The 27,873-nt window shown below is 35.6% G+C and overlaps 1 protein-coding gene across 13 annotated transcripts in view; it reads right to left on the bottom strand.

Annotated features, from left to right (window-relative positions):
- The window catches only part of RYR2 (ryanodine receptor 2), a 408,101-nt gene that overhangs the window by 284,963 nt on the left and 95,265 nt on the right, over window positions 1-27,873 (bottom strand). For all 13 annotated transcript variants that reach the window (XR_011094640.1, XM_068676244.1, XM_068676247.1 and 10 more), the window contains one exon: window positions 21,110-21,229. Coding sequence is in view for 12 of the 13 variants with exons in the window: in XM_068676244.1 (XP_068532345.1) it covers window positions 21,110-21,229 (120 nt within the window). In the remaining variant the exon portion in view is untranslated. The remainder of the gene's footprint in view (window positions 1-21,109; window positions 21,230-27,873) is intronic.

Here is a 27,873-nt window from a genome sequence, read left to right as displayed (position 1 = left end):
CAGGCTTTTCTCAGGACAAGTCATATGTTTAGACTTGAAGTACTTTAATAATTGTTTGATAGACTATATATACACTATTAAATTACAAAGAGTTTTAAAACATTTTGCTACATGTCTAACAACTACCCACTAATGTATTTTTAATGAATACAAAAAAAAAAAAAAAAAAAAAAAAAAAAAAAAACAATCTGTAACTAGCTGGAAATTTTCAGCAGTTTAATGATAATAAGTAATCATTAATTTGCAGTAGAACACAATTTAAACCAAAACAGATGACCAGACAAAAGAAGATGATATAGATAGATTATAGATAAAAATAAACATATTGATAATCATCTAACTTCCTTGCCACCAGTTTTTATTGCATTCATCTTTGTTGCAGCAGCTTCCTAAACAAAGGCAGAGAAAAACAGTTCATATTCCAAGAGGGTTTGGGTGTTTGTTCTGTTTTGTGATAGAGAATGTAAAGAGGTCCTTGAACAAGGAATTTGTATCAATTCTCTTAAATCCAAACAATCAGTGGGAAATCCTGATAAAGGATGGTAGTAATAAAAAAATATTTTCAAAATTATCTTCATTTTTGTAAAATCAATGACATTTTAATGACATTTAATGTACAATATACCTGGTAATTTCAAAAGGGTTGGAACTCCATGATTTTTCAGAATCACTGGTTGTTTAGATCTGATTAGATTTAACCTAGAACATACAAGTTTGCCTAGACAATCTAGTCAGTCATAATTATAACTTATAACTTCTAGCAGCTTGACAACAAAGTGTACGTAATAAAAAAACTAGAAACTGTATTTTAAATTTTAGAAGATTCAGTACTCCTGGGAGAAAAATCACTACTGGTAACTGTTTCTATTGATCCTTCATCATCGTGTGTTACAGCATCTTACAGTCAGCAAAATTAGAAAAACTAAAATAATTCTCACAGGAAATTTTTAAAGCTTATATATTACTGAAGTAATTACTGGATTATTTAGAAAAAAAAAACAGAATTATTTATTCTTCCTCACATTTCAAACCATATTTATTGTGTTAACTAATTTTCTGTACTAATATTTGCATAATAAATTATGCATTACGCTGTGGGAGGAAGATTTGCAAATTAGATAATCATACCCTTTATTAAAAAGGTGTTTTGAGCAATGCTTTTGAAAAGCTATTTTAAAATATTTGTAACTGTAGTCCAACCCACAACTGAATCATAGATCCTGGATGCATTCATGACACACTCTTCCAGTTTTCACTGAATTATTATTTACAAGCATATCATACCCCAGTATGATGACAATAAATCAAAAGGCTGACTTTAAAAATGTCGTCTTTCTGTGGATCACACAGTGCTAACAACCTACAATTATCCATGATCTGCTCATATAATATGATGTACATAATCCTGCAAATTTACACTGAATTTCTGCCTCAAATATTAGTATGGAACCAAAGAATAATAAATCTCATCAGCAAACACAATTCTATCCCTAAGAATAAACAGCTTTACCTCAGCTTTCTTTCTCTCCTAGTTATTTGCAAACTTCCTAGCTGTTTTTCTAGGCTCACAACTATTTTTAATTTTCCTCTACTCAAATTGCTCATGAAATGGATTTTCAGGTATTTCATCTCTAGCTGTATATGAAATATTCACAGATCATAGCCTAAAAAATAAATAAAATAAAATAAAATAAAATAAAATAAAATAAAATAAAATAAAATAAAATAAAATAAAATAAAATAAAATAAAATAAAATAAAATAAAATAAAATAAAATAAAATAAAATAAAATAAAATACTATCTAAGCGGCCTGATTTACACAGCATCCACAGTTTGTATCACTGTCAAAAATGACAGTGGGTGTTCATAACTTTTTTCAAACTAGCACATTTATTAAACACCTAAGTTTAAGAATTCCAGTGGGAGGATTCTAAAATTTTAATTTTAGAACAGAATTCAAACAAAACATCTGTACACCTGTTTGGTGGAGCAGCCTGAATGAAACAGTCCATTATCTATTTTTAAGCTACATTTACATTTATACATTTCAGTCTTTTTGACTGTGGTTGGCAACAGTGATGAAACACAAAGTATTACCATGTAAAAGCATCCATATCTAGCACTTCATACTGAAGGCATAGCTTTCCATGTTTTCAACATTGCTAAAAAGAAGAACCCAGTACATGGCTCTGATGACAAGTCCTGTCAGCCAAATGGGATGAATCATATTCACCAAATCCCCCAAAAGGGAAGAAAGAGAATAAATTAGGGGTCTTAGAGCTTCAGATTTTCAATAGAGGACATCTCAATAACAGTGCCACACTCCTGCATATTTCACTAATATCAGACCATGAAGGTCGCCTGGCCACCCCCCTACATAAAGCTTGCTTTCAGATGATGTCAGTCTGAAGCTTTAACTTTCTGTATCTGGCATCTGCAGAAGACTGAACATTTTGGGATATTCAATCCAAACCAGTTATTTCCAACAAAACCAGAGAAGCTTTCAACTTTAGATTCTTCTCCATCATGAAGATGAAACCAGAATAGAGTCTGAAATAATAAAGCAAGGTAGAAGAAGGCTGACACCAGGAAAAATGGCTACTGGTACAACCCAGGTCAGATTCAAATTCATTGCAATCAATTCACATTCAAAGCCTAGGACACCAGCCAATCCAGCTGTTCCTTTAAATCATATTGGTTGACTATGCCACTACATACTAAGCATGTATTTTAACCTATCTTGTGAACATAACCTAAACAACTGATTAACTTTTTAAAAAGGATTCTCTTCTTGTGGTCACATATTTGTCATATTTGTGGCTCCCCTATTTTGTTCACACTTTGAAGTGTAGAATTCTCTTATAAAAGTATAGGACTGGAAAAACTGAATAGTGAAAAGAAAATGCTTTCTTTTAACATTTTTTAATGTCTCACAAGGCACTACTATGGGGATTTTTAGCCCCATATGAGTTAACAGTGAAGACCGAAATTCTCCCCTACTCTTACTTCTAGATAATGAATATCATCTGCCAGTCACAGTGCTACAGCTCATTGGCAAAGAAGTGGTACCTGAAAGTTAAACTGTACAAGCTGAAGATACAACAACATTTGGAGCAAAGCTACTTTGGGGGGTTTTTCTTTCTGACATTCCTTAAAAATCTTCAAGAAATCTATTTCTACTAATGGCTTTTGTACATAACTACAATTATATTATTTTCTTCTATGTTTGTACGCATAATTAAAATTTTATATTGTATTTTTTCTTTTTGTTTGGTCTTTGGAAAAAACTTTGTTCCAAAGAGCCTTCAAGGGTCATGAGGCTATTATTAACAGAGCAGATCAGGAACTACAACTTTCAAGCAGTTAGGATGGTATTAAATTTACTTTCTTTATAGATCTAGGGTGTCATACACTCTCTCTCTAAAAAGTAAGAGTATTTTTCCCCTGCTATTCTTTCTGGTCTTCTTTCTAACTACACGCAAGTCCAAAATATCTACATTACTAAGATTTGCATCGCTTTATTATCTGTTCCCTGAAAAATTAAAATCTCTTTACAATAGAATAAAAATGACACTGTGGAAAGAGCTTGATACCTACATTTCAGCCTCATTGGATAAACAAGGTCAATCAACTCAACAGCCATTACATGTACTATTTATAGATGGAAGCTTAGATGAACATTACTGAATGGCATATCACCATAATGCAGTGTAAATGTATTAATTTAAAGGTAATTAAGAAAATGCCATGCTAATCTATAAATGTTTTTTTTTTTTTTTTAAATCTTATAGGATCAACAGTACTACAGAAGTTCTAGGCATACATCCAACTTATGCAAAGAGTTTTTGTTTAACTTCATGCTGTTCCTGCAAACTTGACCTTATGCTAATCTTATGTGTACTACTCAAAACCATTCTGCTCTTTTTATTCTTAGAGATTATTTTGTATTTGTAGCTACTGCAAGGAGTAATAGAAAAATCCAAGGTAGTATCATTTGGGACTGTATTATGGCTTTAGAAACTGATTCTTGCAGCATCAAAGAGGTGATTTTCATAAAATACTATTTTGTCCCTTCTGGAAAGCATAGCAGACACCCATCAGTAAAATCTTCCCCATCTCTGATCAAATTTATTAATAAATCATGCATGTTACAACAAACACCATTCAAGGTAGGAAAACTGGAATTTTCTGCATCAAACACATAGGGTAAGTGTGTAAGTAACAGACATGGCCTGACCTGTCACAGTGGAATTTATAGCATATAAAATTCCCAGTAAATTTCCAACCCTTCCGGAATGTACCAACTCTAATGACAAATTCATGCACTTAACTGTGAACATGGAACAATGCCTGAAAGAAGTAATTATTTATCTCATATGCTATTACATACAAAACATAATTACACATACCAAATTTTTAACTTCAAAGGATTTTATCATAATTTTCCGACTACTAAGCCTTCCTTTTTATCGTTTTCCTTTTTATTAATACTCAGCTTCTGTAACTCAGAAAACAGCTGTTGCTGGAAAGGGGGCTGGACAGTTATGCTGGGTCATCTCTGACTTGTCCTTAAAAGAAGGAAAGGAGATGCATCATCAACTCTCCCCTGAGCAATACAGCTTTAAAGTACCAAAGCATACACAACTATCAAAATCCTTACTTCTAAGATGCAACAAAGCACTTAGGCATTTACAATACTAAATGGAACAGGCTTTATTGGACCAGGGAATTGGTTGAGTCACCATCCCTGGAGGTCTTCAAAAACATGTAGATGTAAAGCTTAGTGACAACGTTTAACAGTGGACTTGGCAGTCCTAGGGTAAAGGTTGGACCAGATTGTCTTAGATGTCTTTTCTAACCTAAATGTTTCTATAAATAAATTCCATATTAACTGTCAATATTTTCTACACATGTAAAATAAAACAGTTTTTGTAACTACAATGAACAATGCATTTATTCTGTTTTGAGTCCACAACTAATGTGCTTAATTCAATTCAATAAAAATTATTTAAAACAAATGAAATGCAACTGCCCACAGAATTTTCTGTCCATGGTCTAAAATTTTGGGTAGACATGTAAGATTTTGTAAGATATTTCTGATAAAATTTTGGGTAGACCTTTTTAGGGTAGACCTAAAAAGAATTGAAAACTATATAGCCAATTTATGAAAATAAAAAGCAAATCATACTTGACTTTTTAATTGACTTTGCTCCTCTTGTTTTTTTTTATATTATTTACAGGTAATACATACATTTTGATACAGGCTGGGTGTAATGTTCCCGAGATTATTTTCATATGATTTACTGTATTCAAAATAATAATTACATCAAAAATAATTCATTTATCTTAACCGTTTACATATTCACTCCTGAAATATGAAGCAAGTCTATTAGATTAGTATATTGAAATTTGTTGACTCAAAAAATTGTATCTTTAGTCAATAAACTCTTCCAGTCTTAGATAAACTCCAGCAGGTATTTGTGTCAAGAACAGAAAGATAGTGAGACAGAACAGAAAGACTGACACAGCAAGACCATCTGCTAGGAAATTCTTCATGGATTTAGGGATATACATTGCCCACAGTTCTATTAGTAACACATATACATGAAAAAATGTAATAATACTTTCAAATGTAAAAATCTAAAATCTCACCATGGGTATTCAGAAACTGTGGTTTATCTGTAAACTTTCAAATGTATGAAGACTTTGCTTGAATGTGCACAGTGTAAAAAAATAAGTGCTTATTTTACAATATACCTTTTTATTAACTACAAAATAGAGAAGCTTGGGAGACCAATCAGTGATGATTTGTTCCATTTCTTAGAGATGCAAATCTTGACCGTTTTTGGTTTTAGGTGCCAAAACATTGTTACCAAGCTGTTAAGCAAACAACTGCATTTGCTAAATGGAACACTGCTTTAAAGGAGACTGCCTACCATCCGGCACCACGCCAGCACAGAGAGCTGTCCCAAAGCACTGTCTAGACAGAAATAGCCATGTGCACTTCCCAGGAAACAAGACACCCACCCCAAAAGTGAATTATGCAAGAGGTAACAAAGCAAGAGGCGTAAACATTCAGACACTCTCAAGGAGGTGGAAAATTATGTAGGCTTTTACACTTTTCCTGCTACTCTTGAATACACTCTCAGGACAGAGTATAACAAGAAGTTCACAGATACCGCCCCTATATACAACTACCTCACCCACTTGGATCAATCACTGACCTGCAGTGCCCTCCTTTACCATATCCAAATCCTCCCTTTTCAAAATTTCACATTTTGACACTGAAAAAGATGTTTACTCCAGGATTAAGATCTGCACAGATAATTATTAAACACAACCACCTATTATATTCTAAATGTCATTAATTTGATTTCACCACTATTTCAACTTTCACCTCTGTTTTGTACCAATGTATTTTCTTTCAAAAAAAAATCTTAATTCTTGCACATTTTCTAAAATAAAAATAACTTTTTTTTTCTTAAGTAACCTACCTTTTCTAAAAAAATATTTTAAAAAATAATAAAAATCATGAGGATTGTTCTGTGTTTGTGTCAAAAAAAAAAAAAAAGAGTTTTACTGGAAACTCTAAGTTCAGTCAACTTCCATGATGGCTGGAACACCTCTGCTTTGAAGAAAGACAGAGATGGGGTTGTTCAGCCTGAAGAAGAGAAGGCTTTGGGGAAACCTTATAGTGGCCTTCCAGTAGCTAAAAGGGAGTTATAAAATGATGGAGAGGAACTTTTTACTCAGGCAGATAATAATAGGACAAGGGAGAATGGTTTCAAACTAAAAGAAGAGAGATTTAGTTTAGATGTTTCTAAGAAATTCTTCCTTCAGAGGATGGTGAGGCACTGGAACAGGTTCCCCAGGGAAACTGTGGATGCCCTGTCCCTGGAGGAATTCAAGGATAGGGCTTTGGGCGACCTGGTCTGGTGGGAGGTGTCCCTGTCTATGGCATGGAGTTGGAACTGGGTGATCTTTACATTCCCTTCCAACCCAAACCATTCTACGATTCTATAATAAATAACATGGAAACACACGCACTGGGAAACAATTCTATTGCCATTTTGAGTTTATAAAGGGAGATATTTATAGCCATTAATCTGTACACATACTTAAAACTGTATCAGCCAATACAGGTCAAATTAATTGTTAGTTAATGGTTGTTGGTAATACACTGACCAAATCATGTCACATACAGCACTAAGTATATTCAATTTTATTCTTACATTAGCTAAGCATACTAGGCATAGTTCTCATTTACAATAAGAGCTCATTGCAATTGTCTTCATTTATACTGAACTTTTTATATTGTCTAACCCATATAACACAGCCAAAAGTATAAATAAAGGTCTTGTTACTTTATTATGTAGACACTTAGTGAAGACTGACTAGATCACTTTTTGCATTCTAATGAAAATTCATTAGGCATCACTCTTCAACAAAAACATTCGTATCTCATGAGATGCATTTCCAGAAAAGTAAAAAGCAAATCATTATGCAATGAGGTATGACCTACGTAAAGCTCACTTGAATAAGTTTAGTCTAATGAGATCTCATATGCATTACTACCTTCCTGAAAGTGTTTCCCTTTTCTTGACCACCCTTTATACACCTTTTCATCTAAAGTTAGCATATATTTAGCTTGTTTTACGGAAGTTAATGTATCAGGAAAAAAAGGCAAGTGCCAAAGTCATTTAATATCAAATCACTAAGATGATTTCTGGTACCTGATTCTTACTTTTACCATTAACAAGTCATATTTTCCAACCTATAGAAGAATTGCCATGTTTTATGTTCAAATAACAAGCATGAAAGAAAAAAGCTGGGAGGAGGAGGGGTGTGCATGGACATTGGCATAAGAACATTTAGGCAATAAGGAAAGAAAGCAATTTCTATAAAACCTGAATGAAAGGGAAAGTGGGAAAGCAATTCAGGATTTCTATATCTCCCACTAAAAACAACTTACATCTTTTCTCCCAAATAAACAATTTGTAATAGCACCTCTTGTAGGTTGTGTTCAAGTGAGGCACAATACATAACCAATAAGCAATGTTGTTCCCAAAGATGCCCACATATTTTTCCACAGCAGTTTATTTTCTCTTCCAGCTTTTAATTTTCTTTCAACACCAGTATCTGAAATGGAACTCACACTATTCTAAATTACTCTAGTTGAAGGTGGGAAACCAAAAACAGCTGGAGTCAGAACTGGCACTGAAATGTAACCAGTACTCAGGCAAGAAGTTCAACTGAATTTTCAATTAATTTAACAGTGCTTTTACAGTTTCTGTATGTTAAAAAGCTGACAATGCTGAAGAGAGAAGAGAAGGATAACTCCAAAATGATAATAAAAACATAGAGAGCAGTAAAATTAAAATATTCTGCCTGTAAGGGGTGTTTTCTATTACACATCTATTAGGCACTTCCTCCAGTGCATCAGTACTACACTGCATCAGTAACCATAAATAAGGGTTTGTATATTTGAGTTCTAATGAAGTATTTTCAAATAAGTTACTCTAGTTATAAACACAAGCATTAATATTTAATAGAAGTATGGCTGTACTACAGGTGCTCTTAAATGGTTAACAGCATCTGTCTTTATCTTTCATGGTTTTGATAAGACAACTTTTGATGAGATAGCCCCTGGCATGCAAGAATTAAGCTCATTTCATTTCTATATGCATGGTAAATCACAGTTACAGCTGAGGTTGTTTTATACACACTGGGTGCTCAAATGATTTATTGGCAGAGCCTTTCATAATTCATATTGCACTGAGTAGAGTATCTGTTTGCTTCCTAAGACCTCTGTTCATCCTCCTCATGCAATACCCATGCTCTGCCTTTTTCTTTTTAACTAGTCCTCACACAGTAATCAAGATGTCACAGAGCTTTGGCATTTTCCTTCAAATAGAAATAATTTGTCCCTTCTGTGTCTTTTAATAATCAATACACACCTTGGTCATTTAAAGCATCCTAAATTATCTTAACTAATTAATCTAATATTACCTAAAGCTATTTGAATGCTGGCTTTATTGATTTTGATTCATGTTTCCCTTGGTAATTGCCTTATTTATCACTGGGGCAAACATTCAACTGTGAAACTGGAACTGGTCAATATTTAGAGAAATGCCAAGAAAAGCTGAAATTCCTAACTCTCTGTTATCATTAGAAGACATTCAGATGTGGGACAGGGGTAGAGTTTACAGTACAGTTAAGGAAAGACCGTATTAGGCTCTTGAAATCAGCCCAGATACATTCATCTCCTATGCTTATTTTAAAGGCATTTAAAAATCCAGTTCTCATGGAAAGGCAATGTTTTAATGGCTTATATCTTTATAAATATGTCAAGAAAAGAGTACAGATACCTGGAACATGGAACAAGCTTCCCACTCCTTAATATATTCTTTACATTTGGTTGGGAGAGAAGAGAGAACTGAGGTGTTAAAGCCCCAAACCACTAATTCGAATCCATGAGATCTCACTGTATTTACAAAATTATCTCGTTAAGACAAAAACTTTCTCACACTCTGTTAAGTAGAACATTTGCTTCAGCCCCTTCCAACTCAACCAGCAGTCTGAAGGCAGCCCTGAAGTAGGCACACACAACCCTGCTTTACAAAATCCTTGCAGAGAGGCAAGGTAAATGTCCTTTTGGCTTACAAATAGTATTTGAAAGTTCATCATTAGTTGTTTCCCACAGCATTATGCCCATCCTCCAGGTTTTGCAGTTGTGTTGGTTCCCGTAACAGAAAAAAGGCTGGAGGTGTCAATGTGGTTCATATATCAACTGCATATCCATTTATATCCACAGGTTTTTAAAGGAACAGTAAACTTTCAGAAATGGTCCTGGGAAATGAAGTAAACACCCAGGAAAAGCTTTGATCCTCTGCATTTTTGCATACTGTTGAAGAACAAAGGTATTTTTTTCACCATCAGGCCTTCATTTTAATACTAAACAAATCAACTTTACTTTTTCCTGTGAATCCAAAGTTATGCCTGTATTTATATATACCAACAGCCCTACCAGCTTTAGGAGAGTTACTAAAAACAACTGGCATTTTCTTAGCACAGTATTTGGTTTTCAAGCACAGATACACATAATATCTGTATCTTCAACCTTCCAACCATTTCCACTCACTCAGTTTCAACCTTCCAAACTGGATTATAAACTAACACCCTGAATTGGATGCTGCAATTGCTCTCGTTATGATAGCAAGTTATGGTACTTGTTGATGAAAAAGGACATGTCTTTCTCCTCATTTTTCATGGGGAAGTCACATGGGGGGAAAAAATATCACCACCCAAAAGATAAAAGTTTTAATAAATCTTATATAAAGAAGATGTTTTGCTACTCTTTTGTTTGTTTCATTTCAGATGTAATTGGAATTACTTACCTCAAAAAAAATATATAGAACACATTCATTAATAGCTACAGTTTCTTCATCCTAATTTTAGGGCTAGGATTATTCACAGGAATCTGCTGAGATTGATTTAGCCCAAACAGCACTTAAAAAAACTGAATACAAAATAACAATCACGTGATTTCAAGTCTTGCACATGGCTGCACAGCTGGTTTGACACTGCTACTTTATACAACATTTTCTAAAGGGCTTGAAACAAGTATTTGCCCTTTGGTGTGTCCTTAGCTCAGAACCTGTTTCAGGATCTCAGATTCTCAGACACTTACCAGACTAATTAATATCAAAATGATTGATTTTTAGCTACCCTGATTTTACTATTGAGATACTTGCTGCTATAAGCCCATCAGAGAAAGTATTTACAAAAATAAGCTCTGGAAGTAATAGCAAAATACACCAATGTATAACCCTGTTACCTGACCAGCAATGCAAGGCAATGCATCAAGCCAGGAGATACTGGGGTTTTGCTCATGTTAGAACCATTAACTATGCAATAGTATGAGGGCAGTGTTTTGAACAGAATGTTCAAAATGCAAACAAATAAAACCATCATGCAATAATACCACATCTCTTCTTTAATAGGAATAGTTCTAAAATGGGTAGGACTCCGAAGGTAAATCACAGCAAACTGACAGGTTTTCAGCAGCTTGCAGAACACTCACTAAACCAATTATAGGATTGCACACCGCATATCTGACCTTCTTACATCATGTTGCTATTTTCACAGCAGTATCACAGATGAGATTTTCCAGCATAGTATCTGTTTAATATTTTAATTTTTAAACAATGAGAAGTCTGAACAGTTAGTAGAAATATGTAAAGGAAAACAGATTTAATAGAAAATATTAATTAAATAGAAAATTTAGTTCATTTACTTTGTACCATAAGTTGAATTCCATACATCTGTTCCATTAAATAACAGATACATATGTGTGTGTGCGTGCATATATATATATATTAGACTGGAGAAGTTACAATTCATGATTTGTTTCCTAAATTACAAAAGTTATACAGCTTTGGTTTACATATCTTGATTAGATGGCCTACATTCTGAATGGTATGAAAGATAAGACATGAATATTAAAAATAAAACGATCATTGATTAGCTGATAACAGATATGCACATATGCAGAATCACAGAAAGATTTGGTTGGAAGGGACCTTAATGTTCATCTAACTCCACCCCCCTGCCATGAGCAGGGACACCTCCCACCAGACCAGGTTGCCCAAAGCCCCATCCAACATGGCCTTGAACACTCTCAGGGATGGGGCATCCACACTTCTCTGGGCAGCCTGATCCAGGGCCTCACCATCCTCTGAGTAAATTTCTTCCTAACATCTAATCTAAACCTACTCTCTTTCAGTTTAAAGCCATTCCCCCTTGTCTTATCACTACACTCCCTGACAAAGAGCTTCCCCAGCTTTTTGGTAGGGTACCCTTTAGGTACCGGAAAGCCACTGTAAGGTCTCCCCAGAGCCTTCTCTTCTCCAGGCTGAACAACCCCAACTCCCTCAGCCTATCTTCAACACATATCAGATATACTACGGTTTCATACAGTGCCATTACTTGGAGTACTATCATCATCTAATACTTAACTATAAAATTATTTGGATTGTGTCTTTCAGCTCCCAGGTTGCATGTCATGCACCCTACTAGCATATTTATGCATTTGGCACTTTCCTTTGAAAGTTCCTTTTTGAATGCTTTATTGATAACAATCTTCAATATTTCCAAAATATAATTTGTCAAAAAAAAAAAATCACCAAAAAAATGTCAAAAAAATACCCAATACATATCAAGTCATATAAGAAGTGCCTGTGGATTTTAATTCACTAATACTAAGCATACAGAATTATCCCTGTCAAACAAAGAATTATTAATATTAAAGAATTATTGATAGATGTACTCAAAAGTCCCCAGAGAAATGACATATAGTAATATCATGCTTTTAAATATCAAGTAAGTGATTGTGACTGAATAAGAAAATTTCACAGTTCCAAAGTTATATAGGAAAAACATTTCTTTATTTTTAATAGTAAGTAGTGCCTCACTAAGCTAAAAATCTATGCTTCTCTCTGACAACACTATATCTGATAACAAACATTTCTGTAAGATCAGAACAACTCATTCCTGTATGTATTTCAAATTCCACGTATCTGCTGCAAGAGAATATTCAATCTGAACAATGAGAAAATAATATTTCCTAAATAGAACATAGAATCATGGAATACCCCAAGTTGGAAGGGACACAATAAGGATTATCTAGTCCAACTCCTGGCACCACACAGGTCTACCCAAAATTTTAGACCATGGGACTAAGTGCACAGTCCAAACCCTTTTAAATTCAGACAGGCTTGGTGCAGTGACTATTTCCCTAGGGAGCCTGTTCCAGTGTGTGACCACCCTCTCAGTGAAGAACTTCTTCCTGATGTCTAGCCTAAACATCCCCTGCCTCAGCTTGACACCGTTCCCACAGGTCCTATCACTGGTGATTTAGGAGAATAGGTGGGCACCTGCCCCTCCACTCCCCCTCGTGAGGAAGTTGTAGACCGCAATGAGGTCTCCCCTCAGCCTCCTCTTCTCCAGTCTGGCCAAGAACAGGCCAAGTGACCTCAGCCACTCCTCATACATCTTCCCTTCCAGGCCTTTCACCATCTTCGTTGCCCTCCTCTGGACACTCTCCAACAATGTAATGTCCTTTTTGTACTGTGATGCCCAGAACTGCACACAATACTCGAGGTGAGGCTGCACCAGTGCAGAGTAGAGTGGGACAATCACCTCCCTTGACTGACTAGTAATGCTGTGCTTGATGCACCCCAGGATATGGTTGGCCCTCCTGGCTGCCTGGGCACACTGCTGGCTCATATTCAACTTGCTGTCAAACACAGCCCCCAGATCTCTCTCTGTGGGGCTGCTCTACAGTGTCACATTGCCCAGTCTGTACGTATAGCCAGGGTTGCCCTGTTCCAGGTGCAGGACCCGGCGCTTGCTCTTGTTTATACTTACTGTCTGTGACACCTTGCAATATATCACACACTTAATTTACTTTATTTTTAAAAATTAACTGCATTACAGATGACAGTGCAAATGTACTGAGTTGCATTATTATCCCTACTAAAACTGCCCAAAATTCGCAGATGATGCAAAACCATAGCTCTAATGCTGTTTCACCCATGCGCATCCGACCCAGTGTCTTTCACAGCTGTGGAATAGCTGTGTATTTTGAACTTGAGGAATTTCAAAAGCATGATTCAATCAGTTTAAGCAGTTTAACCAATCCTCTAAATGGTACACTATGATGATGTATCTAAGGGAGCCTGTGTCAAAACAGGCAAACTAAAATGATTGTCTTTGCACATGTGATCCTACAATCAGATTTGCTTTATGGAAAGCTTCATACTAGTTTTCTCTCCTTATTTAGGCACTACAGCTGAGGATCTTATTAAAAAAAAATAATCAGAATCATCCATGATATCAGAGAAAAGACAGCTCTAGGAATTCAGTTCAACTAATTGCAACTCTTCGAAGAGCCATCTCTAGATGTCAGGTAAAATTAATGCCGATAAGGCATTAATCAAGGTGGCTCACCCAGCTGCAGGGCACCTCTGGCATGATGGAGGGAGTACACAAGGAAGAAGGCAGAAACTGAGACATTCAACACAACCTGCTGTTTTTCTAACAGTCTTTCTTTACTAAATCTGTATTAAGCTTCCTATCTAAAATCCAGTGATGCACCACGCTGCTTAAAATTAAAACACTGCAACTGAAAATAAGCCATTTTTGGTCCACAAACATTGTTGTATATAGATCCTAATTTTAATTTTACACATATAAAGGCAAACATTTTCATGCATAAAGTGTCTATGCTACTAATATGAGGAATTGCAACTACCACTGGCAATGGTATGACAGGGTGGTCAGCATGTAGCAAAAACAGTTCAAAGAGTAATAAAAATTTCACAGAATAATACAATCACTAGATAACACCCTTATACTTGATTTTGATCCCCACTTGTGATACTTGTGACAGAAACTTGTGACAGAAAAAAGCTTTTCAGAAAGAACTCTAAACTTGTTCCACAGTCATTTTAAATTCTTTACTTTCAATCTCAAGAAATGATTCTGTTTGTGCAATCAAGTCCCAAGAATCAAAGCCAGGTCCGGTAGATATGGCTATACAACTATACTTAGGTTCAGGATTTGTACAAGAGTTAAAAGGAGTATCTGAATTATGTAATTAAATATAATATTTACTATTATATAAATTACATATTACTTAAAACTACAAATAGATGTAGTGAAACACATTACATTCTTATTTATTTGGCTTCCATAAAGAATCACTTTACTTGGAAAGAATGATTCGGCAAACAAAAACCTTTCCAATTTATGCGTACAAAAGCTTCCTCTACTTTTGTACATAAAGTAGGGCAAGTAATGTGTAAGTATGCATAAATTTATTACAAGCACTTCCTTTAGACTTATTAAAATCAACTATCTTAGTGAACGTCTGCTAAATGGAGTTCTCTGAACATGAGATTACATGAGATTAACTGTCATTTTTGCCATTAAATATGAACGCGTATTTTGGCAACACAACACAAAGACAACTTAAAAGGCCTTTCAGGTGTAGCTACAAAACCTTGCAAAAGCCTTGACAGTCTTGAATTTTATTTATTTATTTATTTATTTTGGAAGGAAGCAATAGAAGCATTAAGCATAAAAAAGAGGAACTATAAAAAAAATATCTAGTGTATGGCAAATTCCCAGAATGATCCATAGCAAACACAAGCAGACAGTGCAGATTCACTTCATCAGTGTGAATCTAATTTAAAAATACTTAGTATTTTATTATATCCGTAACTGCTGGAAAAGCATCTACTTGCATCCATACACTAATGGACACTGTTGTTTTTTTTTTGAATATATATACACATTTGGATATGCACAATCAAAAACAGCACAGTTACTGTTTCTCATCAGAAGTCAGATAATTCATCTTGTCCACTGAGAACATGCTTAAGCATTTGCTGTACGAGACAAAAGAAGAAAGCAATCCTAGCCTTCAGATCTTATGCTTTTGAAGACAAGATGGGTTTTCTCCCAGAGGCAATCATAGTACAAGATTTAAGACCAGCGCCTCTGCCCACAGCTGATACCCTTCTCTAGACATGTTCATATGGAAGTGGACTGCTGACATGGAAACTTCTAGTGTAAATACTAGAGAATCATACTCGCTTGTGACCCTGTCTGAACAAGGTGACAAACCTTCTCCAGCCTCCTTCCCCACCATTCCCTTCCTCTCTTGCAGCACAGCCACCAATCCAGCTCATGCTGGTTCAACTACTTGCTAAAAACAAAGAGACAGAAAAAGCACAAAGTAAAACCTCAAGGAATTGTTATTTGGCAGTCCATGAAACAATTTGCCAGAGCACAGAGCCATCAAGTTTCATTTTCTGTCCTTTCAAATAACAGTTGTATCCAGGAGTGTCACTGATGTGTGTGTCTTTGGACCATGGAGCAGGACAGCCCCCACCAACAGCACCAAACCTGCAGTACCCTTCCTAGTGCAGCAACTATGACCTGCCACAGCAGAAAAGTAACCCTCCACAAGAGGAAACAGTTACCAAAACCCTACCATTATATGAAGTTCTTTCTTACTTCAGAAATTGAGTGAGTAAGGTATAGCAAAATAAGCTCTTGGGCTCTCCTCTCAGCATTGTAACATGTTATATATAATGTGATTCACATCTCAGCTGGAAGTTCAAGCCACAGAATCACACTTTGTACCCCGCTCAAAAAAAAAAAAAAAAAAAAAAAAAGCAGATCTTCCAGATCTTCAGAATTCCTCACTATGCTATCCTTCCCTCTCTCAAGTTGAAATGTCTGAGAACTCAAGAGAAAATAATAGTCTTCTTTAATGACATAAGGTAGTTATTCTATAACTTCAAGTTCCACAGATTTAAGGTATGTGAGTTTATCACCTGCCATAAAAAAAAACAAGTGGAAAAAACACCTCATGCCAGTGGAAAGCTGTAACTGTGTAGCAGTAACTGTGCAGCAGTTCACAAGCTATCGAAACCACATTTGTGACTTGCCCAGATCTGAGTATTTTTCATTCTGTACCATGGACCAGAATAATTTAATCTGATAATGATTTGATTTTGGGGTGGTCCTGTGCAGAGTAAAAATTTGAACTCAGTGGTCTTTGTGGGGCCCTTTCAGCTCTATGATTCTAATTTTCAGGAGCTGTTAAAATACAGCTCCAACTTGTTTCCTTTTCAGGAAACATTATTCAGATCTAAAGAAAAATTAATTCAATGGCAAAAAGCACATTCTCTTAATGAATGGACTAGCAATCTCTTTACATATAAAAAGAAACAATCTCATTTTAAAATATAAAAAAATAGATTTCAGTAGCCATTGAGTTGACTACTCATATATCTTGTGTTACTAAAAGGGATGGTCTTGCACACAAGATACAGATTTAAAAGTACAACTCTAGTAAAACAAAATCACCTACAGACCATCATCAAAACAGAGGTTTGTATTTTTTGCCCTTTTTCTGATACTAAAATCTTTTCTTCTGTTAAAGACATAACATTTCTTAATTAAAAAAGACCTGCAGGATGATTAATGGGATGAGATGTGGAAACTAAGCATTTTAAAGTTTGTCTTCAGATTGTCTTCTTTGTGGTTTTTTTGTTTGTTTGTTTGTTTTTGTTTGTTTTTGTGTTGTTGTTTGTTTGTTTTTTAATCCTTGTTGTTGGTGCTTATTGAATCTTAAAAAAGTTTTGATGGTTGATGTGTTTTACTTTCCTAATACATTTGGAAAGTGTAATCTATACATAGAACAACATCTCTTTTGAGATACGTCTCCTTTGAAATGTATAGAGATTAAAAAATAATCATTTTTCACTTGACCTACTTCACATTTTTGGATGACATTCACATATTTATCTTGTATTAGCATTGTTTTACACTTAAAACTGTCTATTAATAAAATTAGATGCAATTTAGGCATGACATCTTATTTATTTGTTATTTTGTTCTTGAATATATACAATGATCTGGAGGAATTGGATTATGTGCTCTGAGCAACATCTGGGAAGTTGCTATACATTTGAAAGATAAACAGCAATTACAAGGTAAGCGTAGCAAATACTCTTACTTGCCTTCCAACATTAAAAAAAAAAAAAAAAAAAGTGTAACAGATATAGGATAAAATGCTCAGTAGCTTTTATCCCATTATCAGCAAAAGCTAGAAAATATTCCCTAGTAGAACTCAAAAGAACAGCTACAAAGACACATCCCTGATTTTTCCAGGGCTAGCACTGCCACTAATCAAGAATCTCACCACTCTGTGTCCTTCACAGCTGCAATCCAATCCCCTGACTTCATTTCAGATCACAAATGCATTTGCTATACAAAGTCCCAGTACCACCCAACCCAGTCTGGGGTCTGACTACCATGTCTCTCTTGTGCCAGAGACCACCTGGCACTGCTCTCCAGGTGTGGCCTCACTAGTGCTGAACAGATAGGAAGGATCACCTCCCTCAGCCTGCTGGCAGCACTCCTCTTAATGCAGTCCTGGATACCCTTGCTCTCTGTGGCAAAGGCTTGCATTCAACTTCGTGTCCATGAGGTCATGGCATCTGATCTCACAGCTGGTCCTGCTTTGGGAAAGAGGCTCCTTTAGAGACCTCCTTGACATCATTTCCAGCCTTCTACAATCCCTTATTCACATATCAATCAACCTTCTTCCTGCAAGATAAACCTTCAAATAAACCTTCTTCCTGCAAGAATGACCAAACCAATGTACAGAAATATTCCCAAACTTCCAAGTATAACTGTAGATTGAAATATAATTCTACAAGGCACCATTGTGAGATAAGATGTATTTCTTCTCAGAAAAACTCCCATATCATATTCAATAGCAAAAGACGTCTCTCCATTTGCTCTAACGGAAAGAAATCAACCTGAAGCCTAAAAACAAGCTGTAAAGTAGCTCCAAACATAAGTGAATTATTTAAAAATTAATATTAAAAAAAATTAAATTTATTGCTTGCTTATCTAAAAAGCAAGCAACACATCATGAGGGGTACACCAAAATAAATAAATAAATAGTAGACCCACAGAGCTAAGAAACAGTTTTGAAGTGTGAGCACTGGAGAGGAACTCATTATCAGGGGTGCATTGATAGGACAAGGAATAATGGTTTTAAACTAAAATGAGAGATTTAAATTAGATATTAGGAAGAAATTCTTCACTCCGAGTGTAGTGAGGCACTGGCACAGGTTGCCCAGAGAAGCTGTGGATGCCCCATCCCTGGAGTGCTCAAGGCCAGGTTGGATGGGGCTTTGAGCAACCTGGTCTGGTGGGAGGTGTCCCTGCCCCTGGCAGGAACAGGTGGAAGGGGGAGGTGGAACTAGGTGATCTTAGGGTCCTTTCCAACCCAAACCTTTCTCTGATTCAGTGTCTTATGTGTCTACATAAACTGATAATGCTTATTAAAGTGTTTATTAATTTAGCCCAACTGTCATCATCCACCTTTTGTTAGTATGCTCTTTTCAAAATCTCCAGTTTTCAAGTGCTAAGGGAATCTATGCAGCCCTCCACAGAGACACTTGCGTTGTAAACTTGAACAAAAGCAAACTTCATTAAGCAAGTTCCATAATGTGTCTGCCAGTGCTACTGTTGTAATGGGATGAGAACTAACAGTCAGTAGTTGCCTAAGTATTCCATCAGTATATATCTTCAGTGTGACTGTTATTTTTGTAGTATGAATTATTCAACGATCCTAGGGCAAGAAATTGCATGTGAAAAGACATACTAATAAAGCATCAGATACATCCCCAGAAGCCACATCCTGAAGGATGTTTAAGAAAAGCAGGGGATTGTATAAGGGACTCTGAAGAGTATAAGCCCAGGATGATAGCTGAGTTCTATTACTGATGTTTGACCTATTATTAGTGCTTGGTACCTTACCCTTGATACCTGGCTGTAATTCGGATGCAACATTACTGTTTGCATTAAAGTGTACCACAACCCCATTACAAATCAAGAACAGTCTTAAGGACACCAGAGAAATTTTTTAACTGTCTCAAAAAACTCTTCTGAAACCTCTTTTGAATTACCATATGCCTCTTGTAATGTTATCTATACTCTCTCTTAAATAATGCAACAGTAAAATTGTATGGTCACAGAAATTAGAAAAAAAAAATATTTATTCCCATTTACCAAATCCTTAAAGTAAACTTGACTGCAATTTATGGCTCCCTCAGTATTAGCATCTCCAAATTACTTTAAATGAGCTCATCCTACAAACTGTCAGTTTTAAAAATTAAAAAACAGTTGAGCTGCATGAGTTTTCTTTTGCTTGACTTTTCCCGCAAGCTCATGAACAATGAGAGAAATAAATATTACTTCACCAAACATCCAGAAAAGGCTGCATCAACAAGCAGGCATAGGAAACTGATATGAAATTTACACTGTATTCCTTAAAGACAAGAATGTTCAAGCATTTTATATAGTGTGAGAGAGACTGTAGATTTAATATCTAAGCTTACCGAGTGATAATAAATTCATTAAATAGATTTTTCTGACCTTATAGGTGATTAGCACTGCAACCACTTCCATCCCAGCACATCTTTATTGTTAAAAAGATTCACTTAAAACAGAGTGGCACGGATGAATTCATCAAGATCACTGCTATTATAATGAATCATTAATATCCTAGTGAAAAATTTATTGTGATGAATAATACATTCAAAATGATGAGATAGAAAATGAAGCATTACTCTGCAATGTACCAGAGAATCAAAGGGATGTTATACATGTTGGCAAGTTAAAAAATATCATTTTCGGAACTAAATCTTTCTAGATATCTTTCCAGATACTTTAACTTTATTTAATTTTCTCACCAAACATATTGTAGTTGAAAAAATATCATATATGTTAAATAACATTCTTCCTTTCATATAAATCCAAAGCCCAGGTATATGCACTGCTCTTCTCACAAAACCCATTTTGCCTTCAGAAGCCACGTTTTTGTATTCTGTGGCATTTAATTCAGCATATGTAATTGTGAAATATAGCTCCTTGTTCAAAACAAATAGCAAAGTTATTTTTTCAAACTACTGCATCTATTATATATAGAGCAGAGTTAGCAGGATTAGAAAATGTACTGATTAGATGAGCTGACTTTGCTACTTGCATCATTACTGTGCTAGGTTAAGGAATTAGAAGGATTTAAAGTGATAATCATGTCAGTGTAAAAGACATAGAATAAAAATTTACCGCATGTAAAATAAAAACTCTCTTTCCTGTGGTTTAAAAAACAGAATAATCAAAAAAGTCTTTGCATTGCAGTGCACAAAAGTTGCACTGCAGCTTACTGCCACAGAGTTCTGACAATCACAATAACAAGCACATTACTGAGATGGACTTCTGCAGCTAGTTAACTTTTAAAGGCAGCCCAAAACAGAAAGCACAGCACTAGAGTCCGGGCAAAAGGCCATGACAAAAGGACAATTACATTTAGAAGGGGAATTAAATATTTGTCATACAACTGACAGATTTATTTTGTCCATTCTCCTAGACAGATATGTGTGTATTACATCAAAGCAGGGAATATTATAACTATATACTTGCTTCAGACAGGACATTTTAAATAGTCAGTGGTACCTTAGAATTTGATGTGGATTCCAAAAAGCAAAGCCTGTTGCCAAATCCTTCTGCAGCAAGACACAGTTTCTGTTGCTCCTTGTGAACTGTTGCAGTGCACTGCAGAACCACTTCATCATCCTACCAAAAAAAAAAAAAAAAAAAAAAAAAAGAAACAGAAACAAAAACAGAACAGTGGTTATGCTTCTGGCTCAAGACTTAGGGAAACATCTACAAAGTCATTGCTAAAATCAGAAACAGTTATCCATGAACTCAAGCAGAACTGAATCTCGGCATAATTTTTATTCTCTGAATTAAGAAAGTGGGCAAATCAATGAAAATAATTATAATTCCTACATATATGCTCCTCCTGTTTCTTTATAACAAAAATCAGCATGCATGAGATACAGATGTTGTGGGACTAAATCCTTGCAGTAACATAATCAAAGGGAGATGTTGTAAAATAAATAAATAAATAAATGAAAGAACAGATGCAGATCTCTATTTAAATCCCAGTTCTACAAAGTAACATACAATGTGCAGAATCCCTTGGAAGAATCATGTTTTTAAAGCACAAAAGGATTATTTCGTAACCTTAATTACACTTGATTAAAAAAAAAAAAAAAAAAAAAAAGTAAACAATAACAGCATTAGATTGAAGCTACACAAACATTGTCTTCCAGTTCCTATCCCTTTTTCCTAAACAATCCCACTGTCAGAAGGGAATCCCCAGTAACCATGTCACCATCATACATTGTGTTAGCATTGTTTAAAAAAGGGTCACTGGAGAAGATTCCAGCATTGTACCTTCACAGACAGATGCAGACAACAGAGTAAGACTCTTTAAACTAAATTTCTACCAATTTAATTAATTATGTTCTACCACTGCACACTGATCTTAGAGCAAGTCTGAAAAAGAATTCTACATATCCCATCTACACAAATCACTCTGTGCCGACAGCTTCAAAAATATGTTAGTTTTAGGTAAAGTCCCTGACATACTTAATTTTAGTTAATCATCTAATGCACCATATCCTTCTCTGCTCAAGATGACTGCAAGCCAATTATGCACTATCACCAAGCACACATATATTATGTAGATGCTGATTGCTAGAGGATTAAGAAAAAGAATATAGCAGCTGCTAGATTTCCCGAGACACAAACTTTCTCAATTCGTTTTGCAAACATTTTCTGTTATTTTGCTGCACAGCGGAGTACATGGCTTATTTTGTTAAATAAATAGCTCACAAATGAAGACTGATTTCTAACAAAATGCTTACTGATTAATGGAAACCAATAGTGTTGTAGAACTTTTCATTATCGTCAAGGTGGCGTTGATGAAATTGGCACAGAAGGGGTAAGAAAGGTGTGATACCACTGTCAGATTATGTTAAGGGTGATTACAGAGAATGGCATATTTACTCAGCTCTAAGTTACTCTGCATTTCAATGCACATCATTGGAGAGGAACTCAATATACATGCTTAAAGAAGAATTCAATATAAACTCTGCCTTGGATTTAGTCTTTCAAAATTTACTGACTACATGTTCAGAGGATTCCTATATACACAAATTTTAATCATGTTGCAGAATTATATTAAGACATATAATTCCATTCTGTTTCTTTAGATAAAGAATTAAGTGGGTAAGCATCTGAGCCATGTCTTTCTAAACTTGTTTCCAAATCTGCTAACCTTACCTAACTCCAGTATTAGAAGAGCTAAAAATGTGCAACTTCCACATTTGAAGTCACAGCCTCCAAAGAGACTTTCACTGAAGGTCACTTTGCTCTCACATGAAGAAGCTACACCATGCTTCGTATCAAACATGTACTAGAGAAAAGTATTTTTCAAATACTCTTACACCTTGAATTACAAAATGTCTCAAACTGCTCTATTTCGTCATCTTAACTCCTGAGCATTTTCACATCCATGTTATGCAGATGAATTTTAGATCATTACAATTTTTTCTGTCAGTCACTGTCAGATGTAAACTGATTAAAGTAATTTACATCTCAAGGGGCTATAACTCCAGCCTTCAAAAGGTAAGACTATATATTATTATGTAAGCAGATACATTCCTGTCTACCTCTTTCCTACCTCTCCTCATCCAACTCTGAAAATGCAGGGGTCAAGGCAACACAAAGGTGATGACAGGAATAGCATCGTCTTTTAAACATCTCTGTCAAACATTGAGCTACTTAGCACTACAGTGAACTAAATGGAGCTGAAACAAAGCAATTCCAAGAAGACCGCTCCAAGCACAGATGTTTGCTTCCAAAATATAATCACTTGTAGTAACTTTTGACCCATTGGAAACTGAACTTCCGAACAAACCATGTGTTAAGACATGAAATTCTTAAGAAATTCTTTTCTACATACTCTCAATATTAGATGCATAGCCAAAACAAGAAAATCAGTTACTGGTCTTTGTAATTGGTCAATGTAACAAAAATGTTAATAAGCAATGGTGTGTGCCTGCCATACTCAATGAAATTATGTTAACACCTATTCAATCTAAGTAAAATCTGATTAAAAACAGTATCTGTACTCTGCCATAACAAAGTTGTATTCAATTTCCACTTTGTATTCAAAACAAACATAACAGATTATATGGAATGTAATATAGACCTAAAAAAACTCCAGCAGAGTTTGGATGGAAAAGCAATAGCACAGACCTAAAATCCCTGCAGACATTTGCAGGGAATGCCAGATAGCTCTGTTCTCCTTTTGCTGAATAATCATCACTTCAACACACACCTGCCAGTTTCCTCCATGAAAATTTGAAAATTTGTTATTATTTCCATCCCAATTCACTATCATCATAGCAGCCTTCATGACTAAGTTCAAAGATGCTGCTTTGTCTTTTTTTTTTTCTTTCCAGTTTTCAGATACAGAAAAGTACTGAGATTAAGGGAAATTAGGTGCCCGTAACAAAAAAATCTGTGCACAAAGTGGTGCTGCCATTTATTATCAAATGTGCAAGATATTCACTGTAACAGCAGCTGGGCCCAGCATCAGATATATCTGCACTTACTGCGAGTCAATCCATGTTGAAAAGCTGCCCATTTAGTGTAAACATGTTAGTGGATGGCTCATCCATCTGCCCTCATTCATTCTCCAGGTCATGGTTTGAACTTCCTCGTAACACTCTAGGGAATCAGGCAGTAAGGGTCATCTCTGCTCCACAAGCAGCAGGAGAGGAGCAAAGACAATGCTGCCTACCCACAAGAACAGAATGAGCTCAAGAGAGAGCAGAATCATTTCTTAGACTTCTAACCTGATGATCTGAGTCAGAAATCTCCCAAGCTTTCTTCTCCCAAGCACCATCTCCTCCCTCCATTACCTTTGAGTAACCCATTAATCCCAATAAACCCTGCAGTGTCAGCCAGCACACCAATTCATAGTTTTAGAGATATCATATCTTCCAGCAAAAAGATATTTTGCTTTGTATTATGTCAGATATCTGCATTGACTCAAACAGCTTCAGCTTTTGATATCACACAACTGCATTTATCATTTTGATACTTATGGAAGCATTTAAAAAAAATAGGTAGATGTTATCTACTTTACAAAGCCCTATTTATTTTTTAAACATGCAATTTTGAAAAGCAGACAGTTACTGAACAAAGAACAGCTCCTAGCAGATTCTTAATTATATCTATTCATTATGGGCTACATAATTATTTTCATGATATATATATATACTTACGGAAACTAAACAAGTAATGGAATGATTTCATTTTCTACAACATTTTCTACAGCTAAAAATGTGCCCTAAAACCAAACCAGCAACAACCTGCTGCTGGCAAAGTGCCTGCTCAGAACTGCATTCCAGAAGACCAAAATACGGAGAGAAGAGCACAGGGTTGCTGTCAATGTACAATATTAAAATATCAAGTACTCAAAGCTCCTTAATAACACTTACTTTCATTTCCAGTGGTTATTTGACTTGTTTGTAAAATCTATTCAAATATCCTAAGATTACATGACATGTTTACTACCCATTCAAGGATAAAGTTAGTTTCTTGTGACACACAGCATGCCCTTGTATTTATAACCAGTATGTTTTGACTAGGTATATCTTTCCAGGACTGGCAAATTCAAGTTATGACTGAACAAAGAAATACAGATTTCCTTGTAATACACAGTGTGACTCTTTGACCCTAAAAGCCTGAAAATTTATACCTCCTGTGTAAAGTCAGTTCTGACTAATCCTTAACCTTCTTGGTATGTCAGTTCTATTAACGGAACAAAACTGGCTGACTGGATTGTCACAGGAAGGCTTCATCTACAGCACTAGAGCTGCTAGCTATACAGATGTAGGTGTGGTTTTGATGGTGGAATTTTTGCATTTTAAGCATTTCTTTCAGAACCTGCTAAGTTTAGGGGGGGGGGGCTGTTTGTTTGTTTTTCCCTTCTTCACATTCTAGTACCTTAAACTTTCAATAATTATGCATGTTTTTTAAACTTCTGAATTCTGTGCTTCAGCTCATTATGTCATGACCTTGACATTTACATTTTGCTTCCACTTCAGGATAAAAACAGGCAACAGTTTTCAGCTATTTTACATGATTTTTTATATTTTATAGTTTACTCCCTCACAGAAAACACAGGAACTATTACTGACCTAAATAATTTGTTGTACTCTTTGTAATCTGTCCATAATAATTAATTAATCTGTCCACATAATTACCTCACAAAGACTTAACACTGACCATGTGATTTTACTGCCCTGTGAGAGCATACCAACTCTGAAATAGCATACAGACCACTGAATGTCACATTTGCAAAATTATGCATTTAGAGGTTAAAAATGGTAAGTTATGCTAGTACACTCAAACTTTCTTCTCCTGCTGTTTTATATGACAAATACTGCAGTTAGTGGAATATTTCCATCGACTTACATATGCTATAAATCAGGATCTCAGCACAGACTTTACTAGCTCAGTCTTTAATAGCTTCCTCAGCCTCCACATATGCACTGTTCTGCTTCACTGCATTCCATTTACTGTTCAGCTGTGCAACGAGCATAGGTGCCACATATCCTTTAAAAATAGGTTACAAACAGAAATTAAGCCTGTACAAACTGCTTACTGCCTAAGAAAACTGCAGAATATTTCTTGATTTACAAACTTTTCTTCAGCCTTGGTATAAGCACTAGATTAAAGAATAGAGTAGCCATCTGTAAGGCCTATAGGCCATCAAGTACACAATTACTTCCACAATTACTGGCAACAATATGCCAATGGGATCCACTAATTCATCCTCTAAAATGACCCTTGTGATCTGTCCTACAGAAAAAAAAAATTGTTTAATGCTAGGCATCTGAATAAAACACACCAACCAGGCAACCTTCAGTGCTGATGGGAGCTCTAATCCTAATTGCCTAAGAGCCTCATTCTCTGTGTGCTTTGGAAGAAGGTAGAAAGTAACAATGCAGAAGTAACGCATTAAGATGGAGCTTTTCCTTCTTCAAATCCCTGCTGACAACAAACAGAAGCCTGGATGAATAGGATTCATTAAATACATAATGTGCAAGAACCATGTTCAACAATGATTAAATATCTTGTCAACAATCCCATGGGAAATACCAACAAAACAAATACTCAAAGCCTAATGCTACTTACTTTAACTACTAATTCTATTATTGACTGACCAACCAGTGTCATCAAACAGCTACCAAGCTCTACTTTGAAATACCATCCAACCAGGGAGGTTACCCTAGAACTCCTGATGACTGAATGCAAAGGAAGCCTGTGACAAAGGACCCAAAATCTGATTAGTATATCAGACCTTAAATCACAACTCTATGACCTTCTTGGTGGCAGATGACCAAGTGTTGCGATAGTTAATAGTACAAACAGTAATAGTAACCTCCTCAGCCATCAACAATTAGTGCTCCCGCTCTGTAAGGGAGCGCAACCCTTAGGAACTGAAAACAACTTCAGCAGAGTGCTCATCCCTTGGGTAGGGAGACAGGATAAAAAGCAGTGATAAGACAACGTTGCTGTAGAGAAGGATCTGGTGGTTGTGGTGAAGTGAATGCTGAGCATCAGTCAACAACACCAGGCATCTGTATAGAAACCAAAATCTCATTTAATCAGAAGAGGGCAAGTGAACACAATAGTAGTGATCCTCTGATTTGAACACAATAGTAGTGATCCTCTGATTCTTAGACTTCACACTCAGGAACGGTAAGGCTTCAGCTGAAGTGAAGAGGTCATTTTGACCCTTAGTTTCAAAAACAAGTAGGAAGAAATTCTCTGTGGACAGCAAAGCATTTTCACTGACCAGTTTAGAAACTTCATCATTACAAGACTCTTAAAATGGCGCAAGAGGATCTAGGCATAGCTAAACTTGCCTTAGGATGAGAAGGAAGAACAGATTTTGCAGTCACATGATGCTAATTAGTCTGGACACATTTTATGGTACATACTTTAGTTTTATCCTGTAGGAGGAGTAATTTCATAAGAATTCAACATTATTCCAAAGGAAGTATCCTTTGGGACAGCATACGCCATGCAAAATAGATGGAGTTCTAGAAGACCAGACCAGCTGGCAGCTCTTGCGACAGTATTGGGAAGTGGGCTGCTAGTACAACCACTGCTTTATTTCCTTCTCCTTCCCTGAAAAGCTCTTACTTAGTCATCAAAATTATTTTGCCAAATTACAGCAAAGTCATGCTGATCTGCAGTACTAAAGACATGTGGCAGTTTAAAGAAATATTTAAAAATCTTGAGTCACGTAGATATTCATCACTTGTCAGAAAAAAAAAAAAAAGTTT

This window comes from Anas acuta, chromosome 3 (assembly GCF_963932015.1).
Source record: "Anas acuta chromosome 3, bAnaAcu1.1, whole genome shotgun sequence".
Lineage (NCBI taxonomy): Eukaryota > Metazoa > Chordata > Aves > Anseriformes > Anatidae > Anas > Anas acuta.
Note: the sequence above shows the minus strand (reverse complement) of the source record. Positions and strands in the feature narration are given on the sequence as shown.